The 23,486-nt window shown below is 52.7% G+C and overlaps 1 protein-coding gene across 4 annotated transcripts; it reads right to left on the reverse strand.

Annotated features, from left to right (window-relative positions):
• Positions 1 to 14,427: 14,427 nt before the first annotated feature.
• Positions 14,428 to 21,068, reverse strand: LOC148219849 (glutamine-rich protein 2-like). Of its 4 annotated transcripts, XM_088157088.1 has the most exons (16): positions 20,553 to 20,986; positions 20,136 to 20,228; positions 19,823 to 19,927; positions 19,194 to 19,409; positions 18,982 to 19,073; positions 18,718 to 18,826; positions 18,364 to 18,552; positions 17,973 to 18,095; positions 17,708 to 17,770; positions 17,192 to 17,356; positions 16,914 to 17,032; positions 16,191 to 16,256; positions 15,782 to 15,883; positions 15,253 to 15,349; positions 14,990 to 15,104; positions 14,428 to 14,627 (listed from the first exon to the last, which is right to left on the reverse strand). In XM_088157088.1, exons 1-16 carry the CDS (start codon positions 20,832 to 20,834, stop codon positions 14,578 to 14,580), a joined length of 1,986 nt encoding a protein of 661 aa, XP_088013214.1. In that variant the 5' UTR covers positions 20,835 to 20,986; the 3' UTR covers positions 14,428 to 14,577. The 4 variants fall into 4 exon arrangements, with proteins under 4 accessions (XP_088013214.1, XP_088013217.1, XP_088013213.1 ...); XM_088157091.1 differs by lacking the exon at positions 14,990 to 15,104; XM_088157087.1 differs by having other exon boundaries at positions 14,428 to 15,104.
• Positions 21,069 to 23,486: the final 2,418 nt, after the last annotated feature.

Raw genomic sequence — 23,486 nt, forward strand, 5'->3', positions numbered from 1 at the left:
AACATCACCAGGAATACCAGTTTTGGCTCCAAATCATCAATTTTTTTGGATGTTCTTCTCACCTTGTGTTCTTTTCCTCTGGGATTTTTGCTTTGGGGCTGGAGGGGGTTGATGGTTCATCCAGAACTTGGTGATGATGGGGGAATCTTCTATTACATCTTGCAGAAGTGGGAGCCTTGCCCAGGGAAGAAAAGATGTCCCAATGGTTTTCTAGCAATGGTGAAAGGAAATTTGGGAATTTCTTGGCATTAAACATCCCAATTTGCTCCCCTCAAGGTGCACAGAGAGGAAAGTGCAGCCATCACTGCTGTTGATGTCAGAGCTGGAAAGAGCTTGAGGATTTTACCCAAAAAAACAACCTACTGGCAGAGGCAGTGACACAATTTAAAGGTGCTTGGAGGGTAAAAATTGGCATAAAAAGGGAATTTATTAAGCAGAAATGGGAAACTGGGGTGGTTCTGGGAGGGCACAGAACCCCAGGGTTGACAGATTTGGCTGGAAAGTGAAAGCATCACAAATGCTCATTTAATTAGAATCAGGGATTGATTCCTGATTAGCTTTAAGGGATAAAAAACTGAAGGTGGGAGGTGGAGAATGCTGTTAATGTTAATTAGCACCCAAATTAGGACACTAATTATGTGTAGAGGGAGGTGATGCCCCAGATGAAGAGGGTTGTGTCTCCCACCTCAGATGGTCTTGCCTTCTCCATGCAACAGAGATTGAGTGGATATGGGAAAGGCCCAGGGCCAGATCCAGAGGTAAAAATCTCTGGGGTCATCTTGTATTTCCAGACATCTTAGAGTGCTCTCTAGAGGAAGACTCAGAGGGATACCGAGGAGGTGAGTCCAGCTTCAGGGACTTACTGAACCTCCATTTGGGTTCAGTGCCTGGAGCTGATGCTCTGGTGCAATTTTTGAAGATGATAATCCATAGAGCCTCATGAACATTCCTCTCCTTGCCAGCAACCATGACCCTGGATCCAGCCACAGCTCACCCCCAAATCCTGGTGTCACCGGATGGCTGGACTGCAGGCCTCTGGGAATCAACCCCAGCTCCTCTTGCCCTCGGGAATGGAGCATTTTAAGTGTCTCGGCTGTGTTTTGAGTCAGCAGGGCTTTGTGGAGGGCTGGCATTGCTGGGTTGTAAAGGTTCCTCCCTGTCCTGAGGGCGGCTTGGGAATTTGTGTCCTTTAAGAGCTGCTTTGGTCTCGGCCCCAAACGTGGGGATTGGGCCATGGGGCAATGGTAGGGGCAGCTGCAGGCTCTCACCTGGCCCAGCCCCACATCTCTGCCCCACAGCCACGCTCTCCAACGCATTGAGGTGGCTCTGGATTGTGCTGGTGGGCGGGTGGCCTTCCATGATGCTGACAGCCAGACTGAAATCTTTGCCTTTCCCCCGGCTGCCTTCACAGGTGAACGACTCCAGCCACTGCTCTGGCTGAGTGAGGGGCCAGCTCTGCTCACCCTCTGTCCCTGAGTCCCCCAAAAATCCACTGTGAACCTCCCAAGTGCAGACACTTCCACCACCCCAACAAACACTCCACTCAACAACTAACAGCCCCACTCCCCCCACAGACCCATTCCATTTTCCTTATAACATCTAATTTAACAATCACATTTCACTCTTTTGCTTCTCGGTGGGAGAACAGAGGTATTTTTAGTTCCTCAGCTGTTTATCAGTGGAAGCATGGATCAGAAACACAGGGAGAACATTCCTAAAATATGTTTAAAAACTCACCTTGAGGAAGAAAATGGGCTTTGTTGCTGATGCTAGATATCTCATTATAAAGTTTTGCAAGTGGAAACTTTCCTGTTTAGGATTTGTAGAGAATTTAGGGGAAGTGGGCTAAAATCACACTTCATGTTTCCTAGGATCATTCAGGCTAGGGCCTTTTCAGTTTGGTGGTTTGTTTGTTTGTTTATTTGGTTTTTTGGTGGGTTTTTTGTTTTGTTTTGTTTTGTTTGTTTGTTTGTTTTTGGGGGGGGTGGGTTTTTGTTTTGTTTTTGGTTTGGTTTTGTTTTGTTTTTGTTTTTTTTGTTTCTTTGGTTTTTTGCCAGGATGTAAGCAGGGAGAGAGGCTACACACAGGATTTCATCCCCCATTTCACTGCCTACAAGTGAATAGAAGGGGAAAAAAACTAAATTAACCAGTATCTTGAAGCAGCAAAAGGTTGTTATTAGGGTTCAGCCATGTAATAAAGTGCTGTTATCAGCAGGCACAGGCAGGACTGGGCAGGTCTCTGCCTCTTGCAGTCCCAGTCACTCCTTTGCTGCCAGACTTGCCTCACCATCCACATGTACTCTTCACATTGATCTAAGGAAGAGTAGAAGCTACCAGGAATGGCAGCAGCTTTTATATTTGAGACCCTAATTTTAGACAAGGGTCCTGACAAAACACAGGTCACAGCTAAACCCACATTACAGCCCTGCTCAGCTGTATAACTAGTTGTTTCCCTGTTTGGCTCATGGTGAGGTTGGTCTTTTCCTTGAAAAACAAGGTCCAGTGATGTGTAAAGCAAAGCACTTCTTTGCAGCATCTTGCTCCAACAGACGAGCTTCCAACATTCCATCCACTTTTCATCTGAAAAGCTTTATGGATATTTAATGTGAAAGTCCATACAAAAAGAAAACAACAAAAAACCTTGCCTTTTTGTGTAACTCAGTAGCCCCACAGCTGGCTCCCAGTATTGGGGTAGGGAGGAAATCAGCCTGTTTTTGCTCAAGGGCAGCTCAACAGCATCCTACCAGCAGCTAGGAGTGCAGATGGTTAGGTGTGAAGGCTCCCCCTCTCTTGAGCAGAGCTAGCAGAAGCACCGTGCAGCCCTCCCAAAGGGGCCTGTGGACCCCAAAACCCTTCTGAGTTACAAGCACATCTCATACCAGCCCGTGAAAGAGGCTGTGGGGAGTAGCTGAAGGTTTTTTTTTTTTCACAAGTCTAAGTTTTTTCCACAAAGCTGGAGCCCAGGGTATATTTTGTCGGGGTTTGAGTCTTGAGGAAGAGCATTCCCAGGGGGAAGTGTTTTAGCCATTGCCTCCTGCTCCTCCCCATGCTGCACCTCTTTTATTAGCACCTCAGGATCAGACCGAGAGGGAAGTGTGCATCCAAAGAAGTGTAGCAGGCATGAAGGGACAAACTTGAGTGAGGACTACAGGCCCTCCACGGTGGTGGGTGTGTTAAACCTCTCCTGCTCCTCATTGAGGTCTACTGTAGTGAAAAGAAGTGGATTTTGGGGATGGATACGGGTTAATAATTTGTTGGTATTGGTGGGTGCTTGTAAAAATGGGGCTCAAAAGGCACCTTTTAAAATCAGCAGCTTGTTACATCCAGAAGACAGAAAATACAGCTCCAGTGCAAACCAGGGAGGTGTCTGTGTTTTTAATCCTCTCGTTTTGGTTATGTTTGCTCCATTTTGGGCTTTCTCGCCAAGGGAGCAGCTAGCACAGTGGGAAATGGGAATTTTCTACCGCGAAACATTGCCTACAGGGAAGAAATCCCCAAATTAGGGAGGAACGTGTTAAAGAAATGGTGTCCTCTGCACGGCTGCCTTGAGGAGAAAGTGCGGATAAATCCCCAACCACTTTGTTTTTGAGAAGACTGTCCCCTTTTAAGTGAAAGTAAGATATGTTTTCAGCACTAGCAGTGGATGTAGGGAAGAACAGATCCAAAAATATCCCTAAACCCTCCCAGAATTAAGTAATATCCTGTTTCAGGGGAGGGGAGGAAGGGCTTAAGTTTTTCAAGTGTCCTCAGTTTGGACAGTTCCCCCCTCCTGGGGCCTTTTCCTCTCTTCTTATGAAGTTTATTGGGATAAAATTTCATAATTTAATTTAATTTTTTCCATTTTATAATTTCTCCTGCTCTGAGAAGAGGCTTTTTCTCCCCAAAATGAAGCCAAGCAGGAGGTTTCTCCCTCCAAGCCCCTTCATTGCCCAAAATCCCCTCCAAAAAGCCAAATCTGAGGGTTTATTTAACCTCATTATTTATGTTTTTTAACATAGGGTGAAACACTATAGTGCATTACATGGCCTTAGCGACATGAATAGAGCTGATAGCTGAGTTGAGCAAAAGAGATCTGAATTTTGGGTCATTTTTAGCTTTTTCCTTTTATTCTGTAAAATAATCATTCTGTATGGACCCATGCTTTAGACCTGAATTTCCCACATCAAGGTGTTTCCCCCTGGAGTTACAGCTGTGCTTTGCTGCTCACCCAAATCCTCCACATACCTGTTGGGGGTTGAATGCTTCGCTTTTCTTTCTGTGGAATTTCTCCCATTGTTATGCTAAGTAATTGTGGCTACACCTTAAAACGACAGATAATGTTCTCTCGTAGGGGGGTGGCTGGAGGGGGAGGGGGGGGAACCGGAAAAGGAAAGGTGGGATAGGGGGGTCTGGAGCGGGGGACGTTTTTTCGCTTGGCTCCTGGAGTGGGAAGACCACCTGGGCTCTGCTCTGGCATCTTCCCCTGTCATCCCAGCGCTGAGATCCACGCTCCCTGCCTTTGGACATCGCTCCGCGGCTCTCCCAGCTCACCCTACTACCTCCGGACACTCTGCTGAGCACCACGACCGACACCGCGAGGGGGGAGTAACTTTCCCCATCCCCTCTCTCCCCTGGGCCGCGGCCGCCATCACCCAGCCCTCTTCAACTGCGCGGGACCTGCCCTGCCCCCACAGCACCGGTAACAGCACAGGGAGACGGCCTGCGGCCAGAAGGGACTGGAGCGGAGCTAGACTGTTTCTGTTGCCAATTTTTATAGCTGTTGTTGTTTTTCTGCTTTGTTAAATACCAGTAAAGAACTGTTATTCTCATCCCCATATCTCCTGCCTGAAGGTGTCTGAATTGGACCTAAAATAATTAAAAGGGAGGGGGATTGCACTCTGCATCGCAGAAAAAGGGGCTCCTGCCTTTCCTTAGACCATACCTGTCTTTCAAACCGAGACAGATTTTGGCGCCCAACGTGGGGCATTGCCTGAGGGCATTGAGAGAGGGGTAGAAAAGGGGATAACAGTTCTTAAATTACCCAAGCTTGTGGTAGGTGACACCATGCTGTCCAGCTTACCCTGGATTGGCCTCCATGTGGTCACTGCTATATCTCTCCCATTTGCAAGCCCTTTTTTAAACATGAGTTTCATAACCAAGGTTACTGTGGCTATTATCCAGTTTATTATGTGGGTTGATCAGTTGAGGAATTCATGGATTTTTAATTTTCTCTGGAAGATGGCCACATGGATTCAGAGCTATCACACTCTAAGTGTGTGTTTCTGGGGCTACTTCAATAATGGTACTTACTGTGAGGAAGTGGCAGCAGGTGAAATTTTTTCTCAACCCATCACAGGGTTTTTGAAGTTCACCCCACCAGTCTTCAAGGGGTTCCAATCCACTTTAAATGCTAATGACATTATATTGTGGCTAGTGTTGCTTATATCCCTGTTAAACCTGTTCTATCTAACATTCAGAGATAAGGGGAGATTGACTTGGATAACAACCCTGATACCTACCCGAGGAAATAGTGATGTTACCCCAGAGCCTGATCCTGTCCCAGAGACTAGGGAGGTTACCCCAGAGCCTGATCTTGTCCCAGAGACTAGGGAGGTTACCCCAGAGCCTGATCCTATCCCAGAGACTAGGGATATTACCCCAGAGTTTGACCCTGCTCCACAGCCCACCTCGGAAAGGAACCACCCAGAATGGGTGGGGGTGCTAGCAAAGGAGATACGTGAGATGGGCCAGATGCTGAAGGAGTACCTCTCCCCAGCTGGTGAGAAACCCTCCCCCTGCCTTAAAGAGGGAGACTCTGGTGGTGCAGCAGTGGGACCCACAGATGTTACATCTGTCCAGGTTCCAGCTGAACTGCAAGGGCACTCACAGCCAGCAGCAGTTGCCCCTGTGGAAACTAGGAAGTCTAAGATGAAAACAAGGCACCTAGATAATAAGGGTCAGGAAGGGGGCCCCTCACAACCAGCAGGGGAGCCAGAAGTTGAGATCATCACCGAGTCCCTGTCATACGAGAGTCTCCGTAACCTGCGAAAAGACATTGTACGGCGGGGCCGTGAGGCTTTTACAACCTGGTTACTGCGGGTCTGGGACCTTATGGGTACAGGTGTGCAACTGGATGGTACTGAGGCAAGGAATTTGGGAGCCTTGACCCAGGACTCAGGTGTGGACCAGGTATTTGTAAGGGAGACAGGTCTCCTTTCCCTCTGGGAGCGACTTTTAATGAGTGTGAGAGAGAGATTTGTCCACAGGGAAAGAATGCAGGAGTACCACCAGAGAACACGTTGGAATACCCTTGAGGAAGGGATCCAAAAGCTGAGAGAAGTGGCAGTAACTGGAGGTGCTCTTTGGGAGGGATGGACAGCATGACAATGACCCTGACAAGGTCAGGTGCACAGGGCAGATGTTGTGGAATCTGGCAAACCTGGGCCCATCTCAATATACCCCCTTTATTGCAATGATTGATGCTGATACCAACCAAGTGACAGTGGGTTCTGTTGCCAACAGGCTCAGGAATTATCAGAGTATGATGGCTGGCCCAGTGCAGGCTCATGTCTCTGCTGTGGCTAAGGACCTCAGAGAGGAGTTTAAGGAGGAGATGAAGGAGATAAGGGAAGAGGTGAGGAAGATCAGTGCAGCACCAGTGAGAGTCATGGACCCCAAAAGTAGAGCCCAACGCCCCCCAGCTAGGGAGAGAGGGTACACCCCACGTGCTGACCTGTGGTTTTTTCTACGTGACCACGGGGAAGACATGAGAAGGCGGGATGGGAAACCCACTTCCGTCCTGGCAGCACGGGTGCGCCAAATCAGGGAGGGGAACACCAACAGAGGGAACTCCACTAAAGTGAGGGTAGCCTCAGCCTCCCATGGAGGTGCAGGGTATTACAGAAGGGAGGATGATCTGTCAGATCCCCTTGAAGGAACCTCCAGTATGTATGCCCAGGAGAGAAATAATAACCAGGGCTAGAGGGGCCCTGCCTCTAGCCAGGGAGAGGCACGGGAAAACCGGATCTTTTGGACGGTGTGGATCCGATGGCCTGGCACATCAGAGCCACAGGAACACAGAGCATTGGTTGACACTGGTTCACAATGTACATTAATACCATCAGGACATGTCGGAAAGGAACCTGTTTCAATTGCTGGGGTTACAGGGGGATCTCAGGAATTGACTCTGCTGGAGGCTGAGGTGAGCCTGACTGGGAAAGAGTGGCAGAAACATCCAATTGTGACTGGCCCAGAGGCACCATGTATCCTAGGCATAGACTTCCTCAGGAATGGCTATTACAAAGACCCAAAGGGACTCAGGTGGGCTTTTGGAATAGCTGCTGTGGCAGCAGAGGGCATTAAGCAGTTGAACACCCTGCCTGGGCTATCAGAAAACCCATCTGCAGTGGGACTCCTCAGGGTGAAAGAGCAACAGGTGCCAATTGCTACCTCAACAGTGCACCGCCGGCAGTACCGGACGAATCGAGATGCCGTGATCCCCATCCACAAGATGATCCGTGAGCTGGAGAGCCAAGGGGTGGTCAGCAAAACCCACTCACCCTTCAACAGCCCCATCTGGCCTGTGCGTAAATCGGAAGGAGAATGGAGATTGACAGTGAACTATCGTGCACTGAATGAGGTGACTCCACCGCTGAGCGCTGCCGTGCCGGACATGCTGGAACTGCAGTACGAGCTGGAGTCCAAGGCAGCAAAGTGGTACGCCACCATTGACATCGCCAATGCATTCTTCTCCATTCCTCTGGCAGCAGAGTGCAGGCCTCAGTTCGCTTTCACCTGGAGGGGTGTGCAATACATGTGGAACCGACTGCCCCAGGGGTGGAAACACAGCCCCACCATCTGTCATGGGCTGATCCAGGCTACACTGGAGAAGGGTGGAGCTCCAGAACATCTGCAGTACATTGATGACATCATTGTGTGGGGGGATACGGCAATGGAAGTATTTCAGAAAGGAGAAAAGATCATTGAGATTCTGCTGGGAGCCGGCTTCGCCATTAAAAAGAGCAAAGTCAAAGGGCCTGCCCAAGAGATCCAGTTCCTGGGAGTAAAGTGGCAAGATGGACGGCGCCAGATCCCCAGTGAGGTCATCAATAAGATCACTGCAATGTCTCCACCAACCAGCAAGAAGGAAACACAAGCCTTCCTAGGTGCCATAGGCTTTTGGAGAATGCACATTCCTGAGTACAGCCAGATTGTGAGCCCTCTTTACCTGGTCACCCGCAAGAAGAACGATTTCCACTGGGGCCCTGAGCAGCAGCAAGCCTTTGCCCAGATCAAGCAGGAGATTGCTCATGCTGTAGCCCTTGGCCCAGTCAGGACGGGACCAGATGTGAAGAACGTGCTCTACTCTGCAGCCGGGAACCATGGTCTGTCCTGGAGCCTTTGGCAGAAGGTGCCTGGTGAGACGCGAGGCCGACCACTGGGGTTCTGGAGCCGAAGCTACAGAGGGTCCGAGGCCAACTACACTCCGACAGAGAGGGAGATCTTGGCCGCCTATGAAGGGGTCCAAGCAGCCTCAGAGGTGGTTGGCACAGAAACACAACTCCTCCTGGCACCCCGACTGCCAGTGCTGAGCTGGATGTTTAAAGGAAAGGTTCCCTCAACCCACCATGCCACTGACGCCACATGGAGTAAATGGATTGCCCTCATCACACAACGTGCCCGTATTGGAAACCCGAATCGCCCTGGGATTTTGGAGATTATTACCAACTGGCCGGAAGGGGAAGACTTTGGCCTTGCCGATGAAGAGGAACAGGAACAGGTGACCCGGGCCGAAGAAGCCCCACCGTATAACCAACTGCCAGCAGATGAAACATGCTATGCTCTTTTCACTGATGGTTCCTGCCGCATCGTGGGGATGAACCGGAAGTGGAAAGCAGCCGTATGGAGCCCCACACGACAGGTTGCACAAGCTACCGAAGGAGAAGGTGGATCGAGTCAACTTGCTGAACTCAAAGCTGTTCAGCTGGCCCTGGACATTGCTGAAAGAGAGAAGTGGCCAAAACTCTACCTTTACACTGATTCATGGATGGTAGCCAATGCTCTGTGGGGATGGCTGGAAAGGTGGAAAAAGGCTAACTGGCAACGTAGGGGAAAACCAATCTGGGCTGCCAATGAATGGAAAGACATTGCCACCCGGGTAGAGAAGTTGCCTGTGAAAGTCCGTCACGTAGATGCCCATGTCCCCAAGAGTCGGGCTAATGAGGAACACCGACACAATGAGCAGGTAGATCAGGCTGCACAGATAGAGGTGTCGCAGATAGATTTAGACTGGCAGCACAAGGGAGAGTTGTTCCTGGCTCGATGGGCCCATGATGCCTCAGGTCATCAGGGCAGAGATGCCACATATAAGTGGGCACGAGACCGAGGGGTGGATCTAACCATGGACAGTATTTCTCAAGTTATCCATGACTGTGAGACATGCGCTGCCATCAAGCAGGCCAAGCGGGTGAAGCCCCTCTGGTATGGGGGGCGATGGTCCAAATATAAGTATGGAGAGGCCTGGCAGATTGACTACATCACACTGCCTCAAACCCGCCAGGGCAAGCGCTATGTACTGACCATGGTGGAAGCCACCACTGGATGGTTGGAGACCTACCCTGTGCCTCATGCCACTGCTCGGAACACCATCATGGGCCTGGAAAAACAAGTTCTTTGGAGGCATGGTACCCCTGAGAGAATTGAGTCAGACAATGGGACTCATTTCAAGAACAGCCTTATAAACACCTGGGCTAGAGAACACGGCATTGAGTGGGTGTACCATATCCCCTACCATGCACCAGCTGCAGGGAAAGTTGAACGGTGCAATGGCCTGCTTAAAACCACCTTGAAGGCACTGGGTGGGGGAACTTTCAAGAACTGGGAGATTAATCTACCAAAGGCCACCTGGTTAGTGAACACCCGAGGTTCCACTAACCGAGCAGGCCCTGCCCAGTCTGAGCCCTTGGGAATATCGAATGGAGATAAGGTTCCAGTGGTACACATGAGAGGTATGCTAGGAAAAACTGTTTGGGTGAATCCTGCCTCCAGCAAAGACAATCCCATCCATGGAGTTGTATTCGCTCAAGGACCAGGTTGCACCTGGTGGGTGATGCAAAAGAATGGAGAGACCAGATGCATACCCCAAGGAGACCTTGTTTTAGGGTGAAATACCTATAGTACTGTGCCTATGTCTCTAACTGCATGTATGTATATATAATGTAACAGTTTAATTTGATATAGCATATTACTATGGGAGAAATTCAGGGGTGGATAATGTTGGGGGTTGAATGCTTCGCTTTTCTTTCTGTGGAATTTCTCCCATTGTTATGCTAAGTAATTGTGGCTACACCTTAAAACGACAGATAATGTTCTCTCGTAGGGGGGTGGCTGGAGGGGGAGGGGGGGGAACCGGAAAAGGAAAGGTGGGATAGGGGGGTCTGGAGCGGGGGACGTTTTTTCGCTTGGCTCCTGGAGTGGGAAGACCACCTGGGCTCTGCTCTGGCATCTTCCCCTGTCATCCCAGCGCTGAGATCCACGCTCCCTGCCTTTGGACATCGCTCCGCGGCTCTCCCAGCTCACCCTACTACCTCCGGACACTCTGCTGAGCACCACGACCGACACCGCGAGGGGGGAGTAACTTTCCCCATCCCCTCTCTCCCCTGGGCCGCGGCCGCCATCACCCAGCCCTCTTCAACTGCGCGGGACCTGCCCTGCCCCCACAGCACCGGTAACAGCACAGGGAGACGGCCTGCGGCCAGAAGGGACTGGAGCGGAGCTAGACTGTTTCTGTTGCCAATTTTTATAGCTGTTGTTGTTTTTCTGCTTTGTTAAATACCAGTAAAGAACTGTTATTCTCATCCCCATATCTCCTGCCTGAAGGTGTCTGAATTGGACCTAAAATAATTAAAAGGGAGGGGGATTGCACTCTGCATCGCAGAAAAAGGGGCTCCTGCCTTTCCTTAGACCATACCTGTCTTTCAAACCGAGACAATACCAAATTCCAAAAAAAAAGATGAACTGAACTTTGTCTTTAAATAAACTGATTGAGCCCAGTGATTTATTGTGTCACTCATAACCTGGGACTGGTATCTTAAACAAAGTGTTTGTGAGCCACTCTGCAGTGCTGCCCCAGGTGGGACCCTCCAGGGGATGGGGACAGCCAGAGGTGAGGATATTCAGGGAGAAATTGATTTGTGAGAACAAAGACATCTAGGATGGGGGATTGAGGACTTAGGGGCAGAGAGACCTCTGGGGCTGGCTGGGGACCTAGGGAGGTCAGGGGCCTCTAAGGCACACAGATGACATGCAGTGTTGCAGGTCAGGAGCCAGCCCAGGGGAAGAATGAACTTCTTTATACTGCCACTTTTGTTTGACCAGCAATGATTGATGTGACTGGCCGTAAAATAATGGTGCCAAGAAGCAGGAGGGCACTGACAGTTTAAAGCAGGTCCATGCCCACTGTAAAGATCAGATTAATGCTCTAAATGCAGTGTCCTAGGAGGTCAGGAGGGAGCATTCTGGTTCCCAGGCCACAAGGAGGTGCTCCAGCTCACTCCTCATCCAGAGTGTAAATCATGGACCCCATAGGGGCCACAGAACCATGTCTTACCCTGCTCTCAGATCTTCTCTCCAGCTTCTGCTGTGGCCCCCCAGCTACCTCAGTAGCTCTCTGTCCACAGGTTTCCAGCCAGCCTCACATCCACCAGTGCAACAATCCTAGGGATCTATGATCCTGCCAGGGCCCCAGAAAAGGCGAGGGAGCCTGCCCCCATGTTCCCATGGTTACAAATGCTGCATAGCCTTCACAAAGACAGAGCTAGTGGATGAGTTCCGGCAAATCTGTCCTTGCTCCTGAAGGTGCCCCATAGCCAGCACTATATGGGGAGGGGATGTCCACCCATGCAGAGCCCCGTTCCTCTGGACTCATCCATGGAAAGGAGAACTTTTAAGTATGGAAGAGATTTTGACGACTGTTGGGGGTTGAATTGTTCCCTTTTCTTTCTGTGGAATTTCTCCCATTGTTATGCTAAGTAGTTGTAGCTACACCTTAGAAACTATAATGTTCTCTCACAGGAGGGTGGGTGGAGAGGGGCGGGGGGGTTAGACACCGGAAAAGGAAAGGTGGGATGGGGGTCTGGAGTGGGCTGGAACTCTCTCGCTTGGCTCGTGGAGTGAGAGGACGGCCCGTGCTCCGAGCTAGCAACTCCACTGCCATCCCAGCGCCGAGATCCACGCTCCCTGCCGTTGGACATTGCTCTGCTGCTCTCCACCTCATCCTACTACCTCCGGACACTCTGCCAAGCACCACGACCGACACCGTGAGGGGGGAGTGGCTCCTCCATCCCTCTCAGCCCTGGGCGCTGCCGCCATCACCCAGCGCCTTCAGCTGCGCGGGCCCTGCCCTGCCCACAGCACCGGGAACTGAGCGCAGGGAGAGAGGCCTTGGCCAAAGGGACTGGAACTGACCTACACTGCTCTGTTTTGTTGTCAATTTTTATAGCTGTTGTTGTTTTCTGCTATTTTGCTTTGTTAGATATCAGTAAAGAACTGTTATTCCCATCCCCATATCTCCTGCCTGACAGCCTCTAAATGTAAAGATTTAAAACTAAATAATAATAAATAAATAATAAAGATTTAAAACTAAAATAATTAAAAGGGAGGGGGTTGCACTCTGCATCTCAGGAAAGGGGTTCTCGCCTTTCCTTAGAACATACCTGTCTTTCAAACCAAGACAATGACTAACATTTTGGCTGATGAAAATTCAGTAAATGTTGTTAATGAAGTTTTCAGAGGAATTCTGGAGGCAATGGGTTTAAATGAAATTGAGGGAAAATTACATTGTTGCAAAAGCAGGTGCATCTGATACAGGAGGAGCCTGCACAGGAGAACCAGAAGAATCAGAACCATGCTAAAAATGTTGCTGCCTAAAAATTTCCCAGCAGTGACAAGGTAAAGTTCTGGAGTAAATATCCACTGTCTTCCAAAAGCAGGTCTGGACCTGCCAGATGGTCTTGGACCCAGCCCCAGCACCTGGCACCAGGCAGCCAGCCACAGGCTCTCTGGCACCTCAAATCCCAAGATATCCTCACCCCTCAACACTGTGACCCCTGCAGCCAGGATGAGATGTCCCCAGCCTTCTCCATCACCTTCACCTCCCCAGCTCCCTTTGTCCTGCCCGTCTTCACCATGGCCATCCAACATGCCGTCCTGATGGTGTTGGGGTGGATGCAGTGGTGACTGTCTGGATCAAAGCCCCCGGATGTCTGACCAGCACCACATGGAAAAAAGACGCTCTGAGGGCACTTTGTGGTTCCTGAAGACCCCTCACCCATCCATCATCACCCAGTGCTCACCAGGCTGCATAGTCACCAGCATGTAGGGCTGTGAGGAGAGAGGCATGACCCCTGTCCCTTGTGGGTGCCCACAGTGGAGCTGGGTGCTGAGCACCATGGGTTTGGTGGGACACTCAGGATCCTGTGCACCCAAACACCTACTCCTGACCTGCATCCCTGCATGCACGCTGATGCCCTGGTGTTTCCCAGACTCTTAAACCAGCCCCAGAGGTCCCTATCCCCATAAGTTGTCTCCAAACCTCTATGGTTGTCCCCTTTCTTCTAGAATCCCCAATGCCCCTGACATCTCTGTCCCCACAGATCAATCACCCTTAATGTCCCCACCTCTGGCAGTCCCTATCCCCTTGGAGAGTCCCACCTTGGAGCAGTACTCCAGGGTGAGACTGGGGCCTCCTTACAGGTCTGGGGAATGTGAGGCAGGTGAGGGTGACGTCACTGGACAACTTGAGGGCCGCAACCTTGGGAAAAACAGGTGGTGTAGGAACTACACCTGCTGCATGGCCACTGTCACTTATGGGACACCAGGGACCTATAGGACATCATGTCACCTAATGGACACTATGGACAATAGATGGCATGGACGGTGAGGACAGCAGTGACACTGACATCACTGCTGCACATTCCACAGGGAGCTGAGCATCCCCTGCAAGGGTCCCACAAGTTTGCTATGTTCCTAGGGCCTGATGATGATGATGATGATGATGATATTATTAAACCCTACCCTAAGCCTGATGTGGGAGAGGGAGTAGCGCTGCTCAGGCTCACCTCAAGTTCCCCAAAGATGCGTGGTGCTGCTGCAGCCTCGCCAAAGCTGAGGTCAGGAGCGTCAGCAGCATGGGTGGAGGGCAACCCAGGGATTACACCTCTTGCACCCCCACAGCCCACGGGTTAGGGGGAACCCCAGCCTCTCCACCTGGCTAAGGGACAGCCCTCGCCTATCCACATGACCCAGTCTGGGGGCTCACCCCAAGCTCTCCTGCTCCTGTCCCAACCAAAACTTCACCCTTCCCTGTGGCACCTGTCCAGCTTTAGGGTGGCAGCTCTGAAACCAGAGGTTAGTTTTGAAATCAGTCTTGCTTAGAATATCTCAAACACAGCAGGTTACAATTTTTTTATTAACCTGAGAAGAAATCCCTTTGGGCAGCTGTCCCAGTCTTTTCTTCATGCAGGGCTCTGAGCATCCAGTCCCAGCCAGCTACCTGGCTACAGGGGACTGGATTTGCAGCAAATGCTGCAGTGCCCGGGATCAGTGGTTGAGGCCAGAGGCTGGCTGGTGGTTTAGTAAGGTGGTGGGGCCTGGGAGCAAAGGACAGAGGTAAGCCTGAAGCCCGAAGCCCTGAGCCTTAAGCTCAGGAGCATCTGCATGGCCAGAGACCCTCAGGGACAGAGTGCTGGCATCTGCCTGCGAACATATGGGCTATTTACCCACACTGGCCAGGGCCATCTCCACACTGCACTCCATCTTGAACACATCCAAGGACCCGTTGTCCCATCCACCAGTCACCCCTCTCCATCCTGCTTTCACCCCTCCTCAGCCTGCCCCAGACCCCAGATCCTCCCTGCACCTGCCCAGGTCTGCAGAGAGAGCCCTGCCCACCCATCACCAGCAAACAGCTGGTGCTCTCTCCCCTCACCACTGGTGTCCTGGCAGGCCATACCAAACTTATCCTGTGCCCTCTTTGCCACCTCAGGCCTGTGGTCCTTGCCCCGATCCATGTGGTCATTTGTGCCCAGCAGCTCAGTCACACCAGGTGGGAAGGAGAGAAAGGCTGGCTGCAATGTGGAGCCCAATTCAGCATCCCCAAGCAACCCTCCCCACCCATCTCTTCTTGAGGAAACTGAACCAGGGTGGCCGCCAGATGCTCAGCATCTCTCTCCCAGTCTTGTTCCTCCCTGACATCATTCCCTTCACAATCCTTACCTTTTTGGAGAGGTGTAGGACATCCTTGAGTTGTGCACTGAACGTGTTTTGTCCCCTGTAGCTTTGCGACTTGAGGAGCTTGCTATTGACCAGCTTCCTGAAGGATGGGGTACGGGGAGACTCATTGTCCATCACTGTGGTACCTTAGGCTTCATCCCACTGTGCCAGGGAGGGGGGCAGGGGGTGCTCCCTACTGACACGTCCCTGCTGACACATGTCCTACAACTGCTGCAGGAAACCCATGCCTGTCCCATTCTGCTAAATCTCCACCAATCCTGAGACCAGATAAAACTGACAACATGTGGCTTCAGTGCCACTGAGACCAGGATGTGATGGAGCAGTGCAGTGGGGGCTTTAAAAGCCCAGAATCCTAGGGCAAGTACAGCTGGCTCTCTGTGGCCCCCTCTGCTCCCCTGCCCTGCGCAGCCTCCCTGGCCCCCTCTGTCCCCATTGAGGGAAAAGATCTCCCTTGCCAAGGCAAGACTATCCAGCATCCCAGAGGCCAGTGATGGGTCCCCATGTCCCCTACCTGTGACCATGCTGTTGTGCTTGCTCCTCCATGGTGAAGGCAGAGGAATGCGCAGCGTGGCCACTGGGCAGTGGTGGCAAGAATGGCAGTGTGTCAATGTGCCTGGGGAGTGCAGGAGCCATGGGTGGGTGACAAAGGACAAATGAGCCACCCCAGCTTGAGGCAGAGCACCAAAACCCATAGGATTGTACCCCACAGCATCCTCTGCCTGCTACTCTCAGGGAAGTGTTCCTGGAGGTGTTCCCACTCCACCCCATCTGAAATACATGGCTTCAGAGGGGGCTCAGAAGATTCAGACACTCCAGGCAAACACTCTAACCTCTGTGCCTGAGACAGCAGGACATCACCAGCACCCATCCCCTGCCCACCCACGCAGCCACCCAGTATAGCGGCACCAGGTGCTACTCACGGGCCAGGAACCTGCATGTTGAGGTGCCGGTCACAGGACAGGCACTTGTAAGGGACCAGCAGCTGCCTAAGGGAGAAAGAGCTGGGTGAGCTCCTGGCAGGGTTGCAGTGCACACAGCCAGCAGCTCACAGGCAGCAACAGGAGCCAGGCATGTCGCTGCAGGGAGGCTCAATGTTTCCAGGGGGAACTGTGGCACTTTGAGCCTGGTTTTCCTCCCACCCAAGGGGACAAGAGTAGACAAACTTGCGTTGGCACTGCTGGCACTGCTGAACTGTGGCCGTGGCCCATAGATGCCCAGAGCAGGCAGGGATATGAGGGAAAGGGTGCAGGCACCTACACTGCCATCCAAACCAGCCCTTCCTCCAGTGTCATGGCCTTGTTAGTGCTCACAGCTCCTCTGCACCTTGCCAAGGAGGGCAGGTCATGACTGAGGCCTGTGGCACCATGTGTTGCAACCCTGCCCAGGGGAATAACTCTCTGTCCTCCATCCTTGCACCTCTGCACCCACACCCCAGTTCTGGTTTGGATAGCTCCTTTCTGCAGATGCCCATTCTTGTGCCTCCTTTGATGTGGGGAATCTGATACTGATGGGTGAAGAAAGTGTAGTGGCTTTGTCAGGGCCCCTGCAGTTTGATAGCTACATTGTTCTGATGCCAGGGTACCATACAGGAAGGAACAAGGCCAGTGCTGTTGCCAAAGTCAATACCATCCCATTGCACTCACTGTTTAATTCCAGCAGCGTCATCAATCTTTACTGACAACTCATCCTTGAGATCCTTGATGATCTTTGCCCAGGTATCCTCCAGCTGCTTCTGGAAAGGCCGAAGCTCCAGACGATCCAGCTGTGGATGGATGCACACTCTTAACCAGCTACTCCAGGATGGAACATGGTAGTCCCCAGGGAAAAGCCAGCAGAGAGGGAAACCTCAGAGGGATGCTGCCTTAGGCCGCAAAGCCCCCGAGGGGCCAGTTTTGTACCATGAGGATAAGGCACCCCTTACCTTGGAGTCCAGGGCATCCCTGAACCGCTGCTGGGCCTCCTGCCAGCGCTGCTCCTGGCCCAACACCCGTCTCAGCAAGTCCTGTATCCTATCCTCCAGATGCTCCATGCTCGCATCAAAATGGGCACAACTGACTTTGCTGCCCAGGGCAGCTTTGTCTACTTTCTAGCAGGAAGGAAAGGCAGGAGAGTGGTGGAGACAGAGCAGAGGTAAAAGAGGCAGGGCCAGCACATATCTGGCCAGGACAGATGCAGAAACATTCCTGCAGGGCCATCGTGCCCTTTTCAGGCCTGTGTGGCTGCTTACCCCATCACCCTCATGGGGTAAAAGGGACTTAAAGAGGGAGGCAGAGGGACCTGGCAAGGGATCTGCAGCCAGTCTGGAAGTACTTACACTCTCCCTCTTCCACATCCATTCCAGTTTTGCCACTGAGCACCCAAAGGACAAAGAGCATTTGTCTCCCTGCCCACCATCCCCAAGATCCCTTGGGCTGAAGATGGACTCTCAAGACCATACCAGCAGCAGCAAGTCCTCCTTGTCTGCTTTCTTCTCAAGACCCTCCAGGGACTGGAACAGAGCCTTCCAATACAGAAAGCATCTCATGACACCACAGTAGGGACAGAGCTGTGTTCTGGCCAGCCAATGCTCCCTGCTCTTAGGGAAAGGCCATTTGAACCAACAGAGGGCTGCAAGCAGGTGTGCAGGGGATCAGACCTCTGGCAGTCTCCGGCCTCAGTGTGCCTGGGGGATACTCTGACCCTCTGGGGGTCTAGCCACCAACCTCGATATCTTTCTGATGCTGACGATGGTCATCCCGGAGGCTCCCCGTGACGTAGCTGAGCTGCTCACAGTCCCCCTCCACCCGCACGATGGTGGCCTGGATGCTCTTTAGCAACTCCACATCCTGCTCCAGGGAGAAAGACAAACAAGATAGTATCATGCAAGAGGTGTCTGGCTGCTCTCAGGAAGAAATCTGAGTTACCTGGCCATCAGCCATGAGCCATCAGTACCAGCTGGACATTTGTATCAAGGCTTTAATTTCCTGCCATATTGCCAACTCATCCAAACCAAACTGGGGGGTAGCAAGATGCTGCTCTACATTACAGTGAGCACAACCAGACATAGGGTCCTGACACAGCCTCCCAAGCCCCTCCATACTGCCAGCTGCCCACCTGGGTCTTCTCTGGCAGTGATGTCTGCACCTTCTGGGGCACCAGGGAGTCCACCTGCCCCTGGAGCCTTTCACAGCGCTGTAGGAGCTTCCTCAAAAGCTTGGTATCCGAGCTGCGGTCAGCGCTCACTTCCTGTGACTCTCTCTGCTGCTGCCCCATACTCTCCATCACTGCCCTCAGCTCATTCAGCTGCAGAAAGGGGAGAAGGAATTGATTTTGAGATATAATGGATAATGCAGCCAGCAGAACCCAGTACCTAGATGGCCCTGACCAGGCAGGGAATGTGGCCAGGAGGCCCACAGGGAGCACCGTGCCATTCAGGACAACAGTTGGAGTGCTGCCCCCAAACCTCACCCGCTCCTGAAGCTGGTCAGCTGTGACCAGCTGCTTCAGTGTGGCCTCGGTAACCTTCTGCTCCTCTCTCAGCTCCTTCTGCTCCTCCTTAATCTCCTGCAGTGCAGACCTAGCCAACAAGATGAGGGCACAGGCAGGCTGAGCAAGGCCACTCAGGAGGTGAGCTGTCCCTGCCAAATACGATGCTCCTAGACTGCTACCCCCCATACCTCCCAGCTCCCTTACAGCCCCATAGGATACAAAATCCTCTCCAGGTCCTCTTACTCCAGCTGTAGGGGGATTTGGTTGGTGCCATCCACTTCGCACTTGGCTACAGTCATACCCAGCTTTCCAAGGGTATCCTCCAGCTGTCTGATCTGGGAAGGGTGGTAGTGGCAGAGTCAGGACATGGACCCCATGCTCTTCTTTGCCTGCCTCCTCCCTGCCAACTCCCCCGGGCATCATTGCAGCCCCCTTAGGGACTGTTATGGGCTTACCTTCTCCTTCTCACCCTGTAGGTCTCTGGCCAGGCTCTGCAGGGAGGCCATCTGGCCCTGCAGCTCAGACAAGTCTCTGGTGATGCTCTCCATAGCTGGATGGCCTTCTTGGGAGCCAGTGGTACCACTTTGGGCACTGGGGGTCACTGTCTGCATCCCAGGGGCGGGCTGGTCATGGAGGACCAGTGACTGGCCAGCAGCATCCTGGACGTTCCCCTGGAGTGGGGTGAGAAGAGGGACTGCAGTCAGGACCCAGAAGCATGCACAACTGAGCTTGGGCCCAAGCCAGAGAGACCCTGGGTGCGCTGTGGCGGCCAAGCACTGGTAGGTCTTTACCTTCTTTCCTTCTCAGAACCCATGTTTCCTTTTTTCAGGGCTGTTTAGTTCAAAGTGCCTCAGCATCTCCTTGGCTGAGGCAGACAGTGACCTCTACTACCAGGTTGATCCGCAGGCAGAGGTGGGGGCCTCATAGTGGGCAAGGCTGAGTTCCCATGCTTCCCTCACAGGACACCGTTCCCTCCCAGTGCCCTTCACACTGGGTGATACCCACAGTCACAGGGCAGGGGTGGCAGTCTTGAGAGGCAGGGAGGCAGGGAGGGCCCAATCCCCTCCCAAAGGCAGCAGCTCACCTGGCCAAGTGCTTCCTGGATAATCCGGATATCTTCTCCCATGCGTGACTGTGTGGCCTTCATCTCACTGATCTCTTTATGGAGATCCTTGCAGAGATCTGTGGTCTAGGAGAGGGGGGTGGGGGGGATGAACCTCATGGGAGGGTCCTTGGGGACTTGCAGGACCTTTGCCTGCACCATGGTCTGTGGGGCACAGCCAGATAGCTGGGCACCGGGGTAGCACTCTCCATTCATCTGTCATGGCCGGATGCAGCTGAACCTCTGGTGCACAGAGAGGTCTCAGACCCACACCATGCTGATGGTGGCAGCTCACCTGGCCAAGTGCCTCCTTGATCCTCTGGATTTCCTCTCCCATGTTGAACTGCATGGCCTTGGTCTCAGCCATCTCCTGGGAGAGAGCCATGGCCTAGGAGAGATGGGTGGCTGGGGTGAGCCCCAGGCAAGCAGCCCCCCAGAGACTCCCACCCCTCTCCTGGGGAGCCTATGGCACATCCTGGGTCTGCAGGAAAAGACCCAGCATGGGAAGGACCCCAAAGCACCCAGAGCAGTGTTTCAGCCCCAGATTTTCTCTACAAATCTCCCTCCCTTTCCTACAATGAAAGTCAATATGCTGCTTGGAGCTTGGGCTTCAACCAAACCTTGGTATGAGGGCACAGACCCCAGAGGAGGGGGCGTCTTTGGGGAGCACCCAGGAGGTGGAGAAAGCCTCTACCTTGGAGATGCCACTCACTTTGGCTTCAGTCTTCTCTATCTGTCCTATGTCGGCAGCCACAGGAGGGCTGCTCCTGGTCCCCTGCAGCTCGTCCTTCCCGGGTGGCTGCTCTGGGCTCCGTGCCTCAGCCTCAGTGCTGGTCCCGCCTTCCTCCTCCTGCGGGACCACGTCCTGCAGGCCCAGCAGGCTCAGGTGTCCCAGCATGATCCTCAGCAGTCTGCGGAGCGCCTCTAAATTGACATTGACCTCGGGCGTCCCGATGGCGTCATCCAGCAGTTCTAACAGACTGATCGAGGCCATGGCTGCTGTCCTGCCCGAAAACAAACCACTTCGTGCTCGGAAGGAAGCTGCAGCTAGGAATGTGGGCAGCCAGCAGCCGCCTTCCTCCTCTTCCTCTGCCTTCCAGAGCCCCGGTCACACGTGCCTGTGTTTGTGGTGTTTCTTGTTGCCAGGTAACGCCTGGCCCTGGCAGCCGGTTGTCGTGGAGTCCTGGAAGAGGCCGGCTTAGAAGGGACTTTTTACAGATCATCGAGTCCCATTTCTGCAGCCGTGGTGGGCTAGGGACCCCTGCCTGAAGGGGCCCTCCCTGATGGCCCCCTTGTTCTTCGGCCACCCCACCTGGGATTAGGAACCCCAAAATTCCCTTGCTCCCCTTGATCTTCATCCACACCTTGGGCTGGGGGGACAGCATTAGGGGTACCCTGATCCCCTCTGTCCCCTCAAGTGTTGCTCTCCTAGGGCTGCCCCGGTACAGCACAGCTGAGGACAGCAATAAAGCTGCCATGGTGCTTCAAGCTGTGGGGCTGAGCGGGGGTCGTGCTGGAACTCGAGTGGCTTCAGTGGCAGGCCTGGACACACACACACACACACGGACACATGGGCCTGAGTTAGGGACCCCCTGGACAGCCTAAAAATCCTGGAAAGACCCAGGCAGATACATGTGGGGGCAGCAAAGAAAACCGGTGTTGTCCACAGCTGCTCCCCCTTTGGACTCTCAGAGACAGAGGACAGGTGGCACCCCAAAACACAAAACCCCCATGTGTCTGGGGTGCCCACCACAACCAGGAGGGAACATGTATCTGGGCACCTCCCCAAAGAGGTCCAGATCTTGGTGTGCCTTCCCTGAGGGGACCCAGACATCCAGAAGGCCTCCAGATGGGACCTAGATGCCCAGATGGCCACCCCAGGACCAGAATGGGATGCAGATGTCTGGGTGGCCCCCCGCAACCAGGAGGAAACCCACGTGTCTGGGGTTCCCCATAAGGCCAGAAGTGGAACACTGGCATCCAAGCTGTCCCCTTACAACCCGGAGAGGACCCAGGCATCATCTGGGTGTTCTGAGGGGAGGCAGTTGGGGCACAGTGGCTGGGGTTTCCCCATCACCTTCTGTATGGTGTAGTGGGTGCCCCTCCTGGAACTGCTGTCATCCTGGGGGCACTCCCCCCTCCAGCAGCAAGTTGAACTGCCAAACCTCCTTCACCTCCACTGCTCAGACATGGAAGGGGCAGTCACTCTCTGGGGCAGCCTTTGATCTATGACCCATAAGCCCCCAAAATAGTCCCCAAAACCAGTCCATGGCCCACAAACATCCACCATGGACCCCAAATACTCTTCTCAAAAATGCCTGCCCTAGCACATCCAGCCCCCAAACTACTCCCTGAAACACCATTGCCCCTAGTGCCTCCCGTCCCAGTATGGCCCAGTGGTCCCAGTACCCTCAGCCCAGTGTTGCTAGTACTCCTACACTAGGACCCCCAGTATAGCCCATCTCAGTGATACCAGTGCCCACTGACAACATACAATGAAAATTGCCCTCCTAGGCTGCCAGCAAGCATGCCCTACCAAGCACGGCCAGTCCAGCTCCCCCATCCTAGTGCTTCCAGTACATTGAGTCCCAGAGCTCCCACTAGTCCAAGTGCCAGAGATGACATGGAGTGGGAAGGCAGCTGTGCCTAGGATCTGCTTTGGTGTAACCAGTATTTACAGCTCAAATTTTAAATAAATCACTTCTAGTGAGAAAACTGTGAGAGACTCCAACACCCTGGCCCTGACCCTGATACAGCAGGTACATTTGGGGGGAGTAGAGGGTCATGGAGCTGGGAACAGGGCCACCTCACTGTAGGGATGTCACCCACCCATGACCCTCAATGGCAGGTCCCCTGAGAGTCTGAAAGTCTTTGACCCTACAGGATCCTATACCAGCACCCACAGGTCCTTGTCCTCAGGAAGTCACCATTTGCACTGAAGCTAGGAGCAGCACCTTGAGATGGGGCTAAGGGTCCCCATGGGTTTGGGGCAGGTCACATGGTTCCTTGAGGACCTTGACCCTAAGGGGCAAGTGATGCAGAAGGGGTTTGAGTGGTGATGGCAGGACGAGGACAACAGATCCCATGGTGTCCCAGCACAGGGGTCCACTGGCTGTCCCCTCCCTGCCCATGCACCACTGGTCAGTTTCTGTTCATATCAGGGAATTTTAATGAAGAAGTGAATTGCATGTATATGCTGGTTTTTATGCAATTTTAGATCTTGTGGAGCTGATATAGCTGACCTGTGCATGTTCACAGACCTATTAATGTTTATGTGCAAGTGCTTTCTTTGTTCAGAGTTAAAGAGTTAACTAAAAGTCCCCGAGTATTTCAGCAGGGATGGGCTGTATGGGTAACCTAGTCCTCCAGGTCAAATTTACTAAAAATCACAAACACTATTCAAAATGCAGAGTCCAATTCTGTGATAGCTTCTGCAGCCCCCAAACCCCTGCAAAAACATAACAACATGGTGTAAAGGGCCAAAATCTGCAGATGCCTTTCTAACAGAGATTCTCCATCACTCTCCAAATCTTCCAGACCAGGAGACTAAGGAAAAAAGGAGACATTCTCAAGCAGGGTGTTTCCACGTATATACAGAAGGTGAATACTTGCAATACTGTGTCAAGAAAAGCATCTTTGGACTTAA

This window comes from Sturnus vulgaris, chromosome Z (assembly GCF_052056855.1).
Source record: "Sturnus vulgaris isolate bStuVul1 chromosome Z, bStuVul1.hap1, whole genome shotgun sequence".
NCBI classification, from domain to species: Eukaryota; Metazoa; Chordata; class Aves; order Passeriformes; family Sturnidae; genus Sturnus; species Sturnus vulgaris.

Excerpts from the sequence above, each read along its gene's own strand:
- LOC148219849 (XM_088157087.1), bottom strand. The coding sequence starts at position 20,834 with ATGGCCTCGATCAGTCTGTTAGAACTGCTGGATGACGCCATCGGGACG. Across the intron at positions 17,771-17,972 it reads AGCATCAGAAAGATATCGAG|GCTCTGTTCCAGTCCCTGGA; the intron begins GTTGGTGGCTAG and ends CTGTATTGGAAG. Across the intron at positions 15,884-16,190 it reads AACATGCAGGTTCCTGGCCC|GCACATTGACACACTGCCAT; the intron begins GTGAGTAGCACC and ends TGCACTCCCCAG.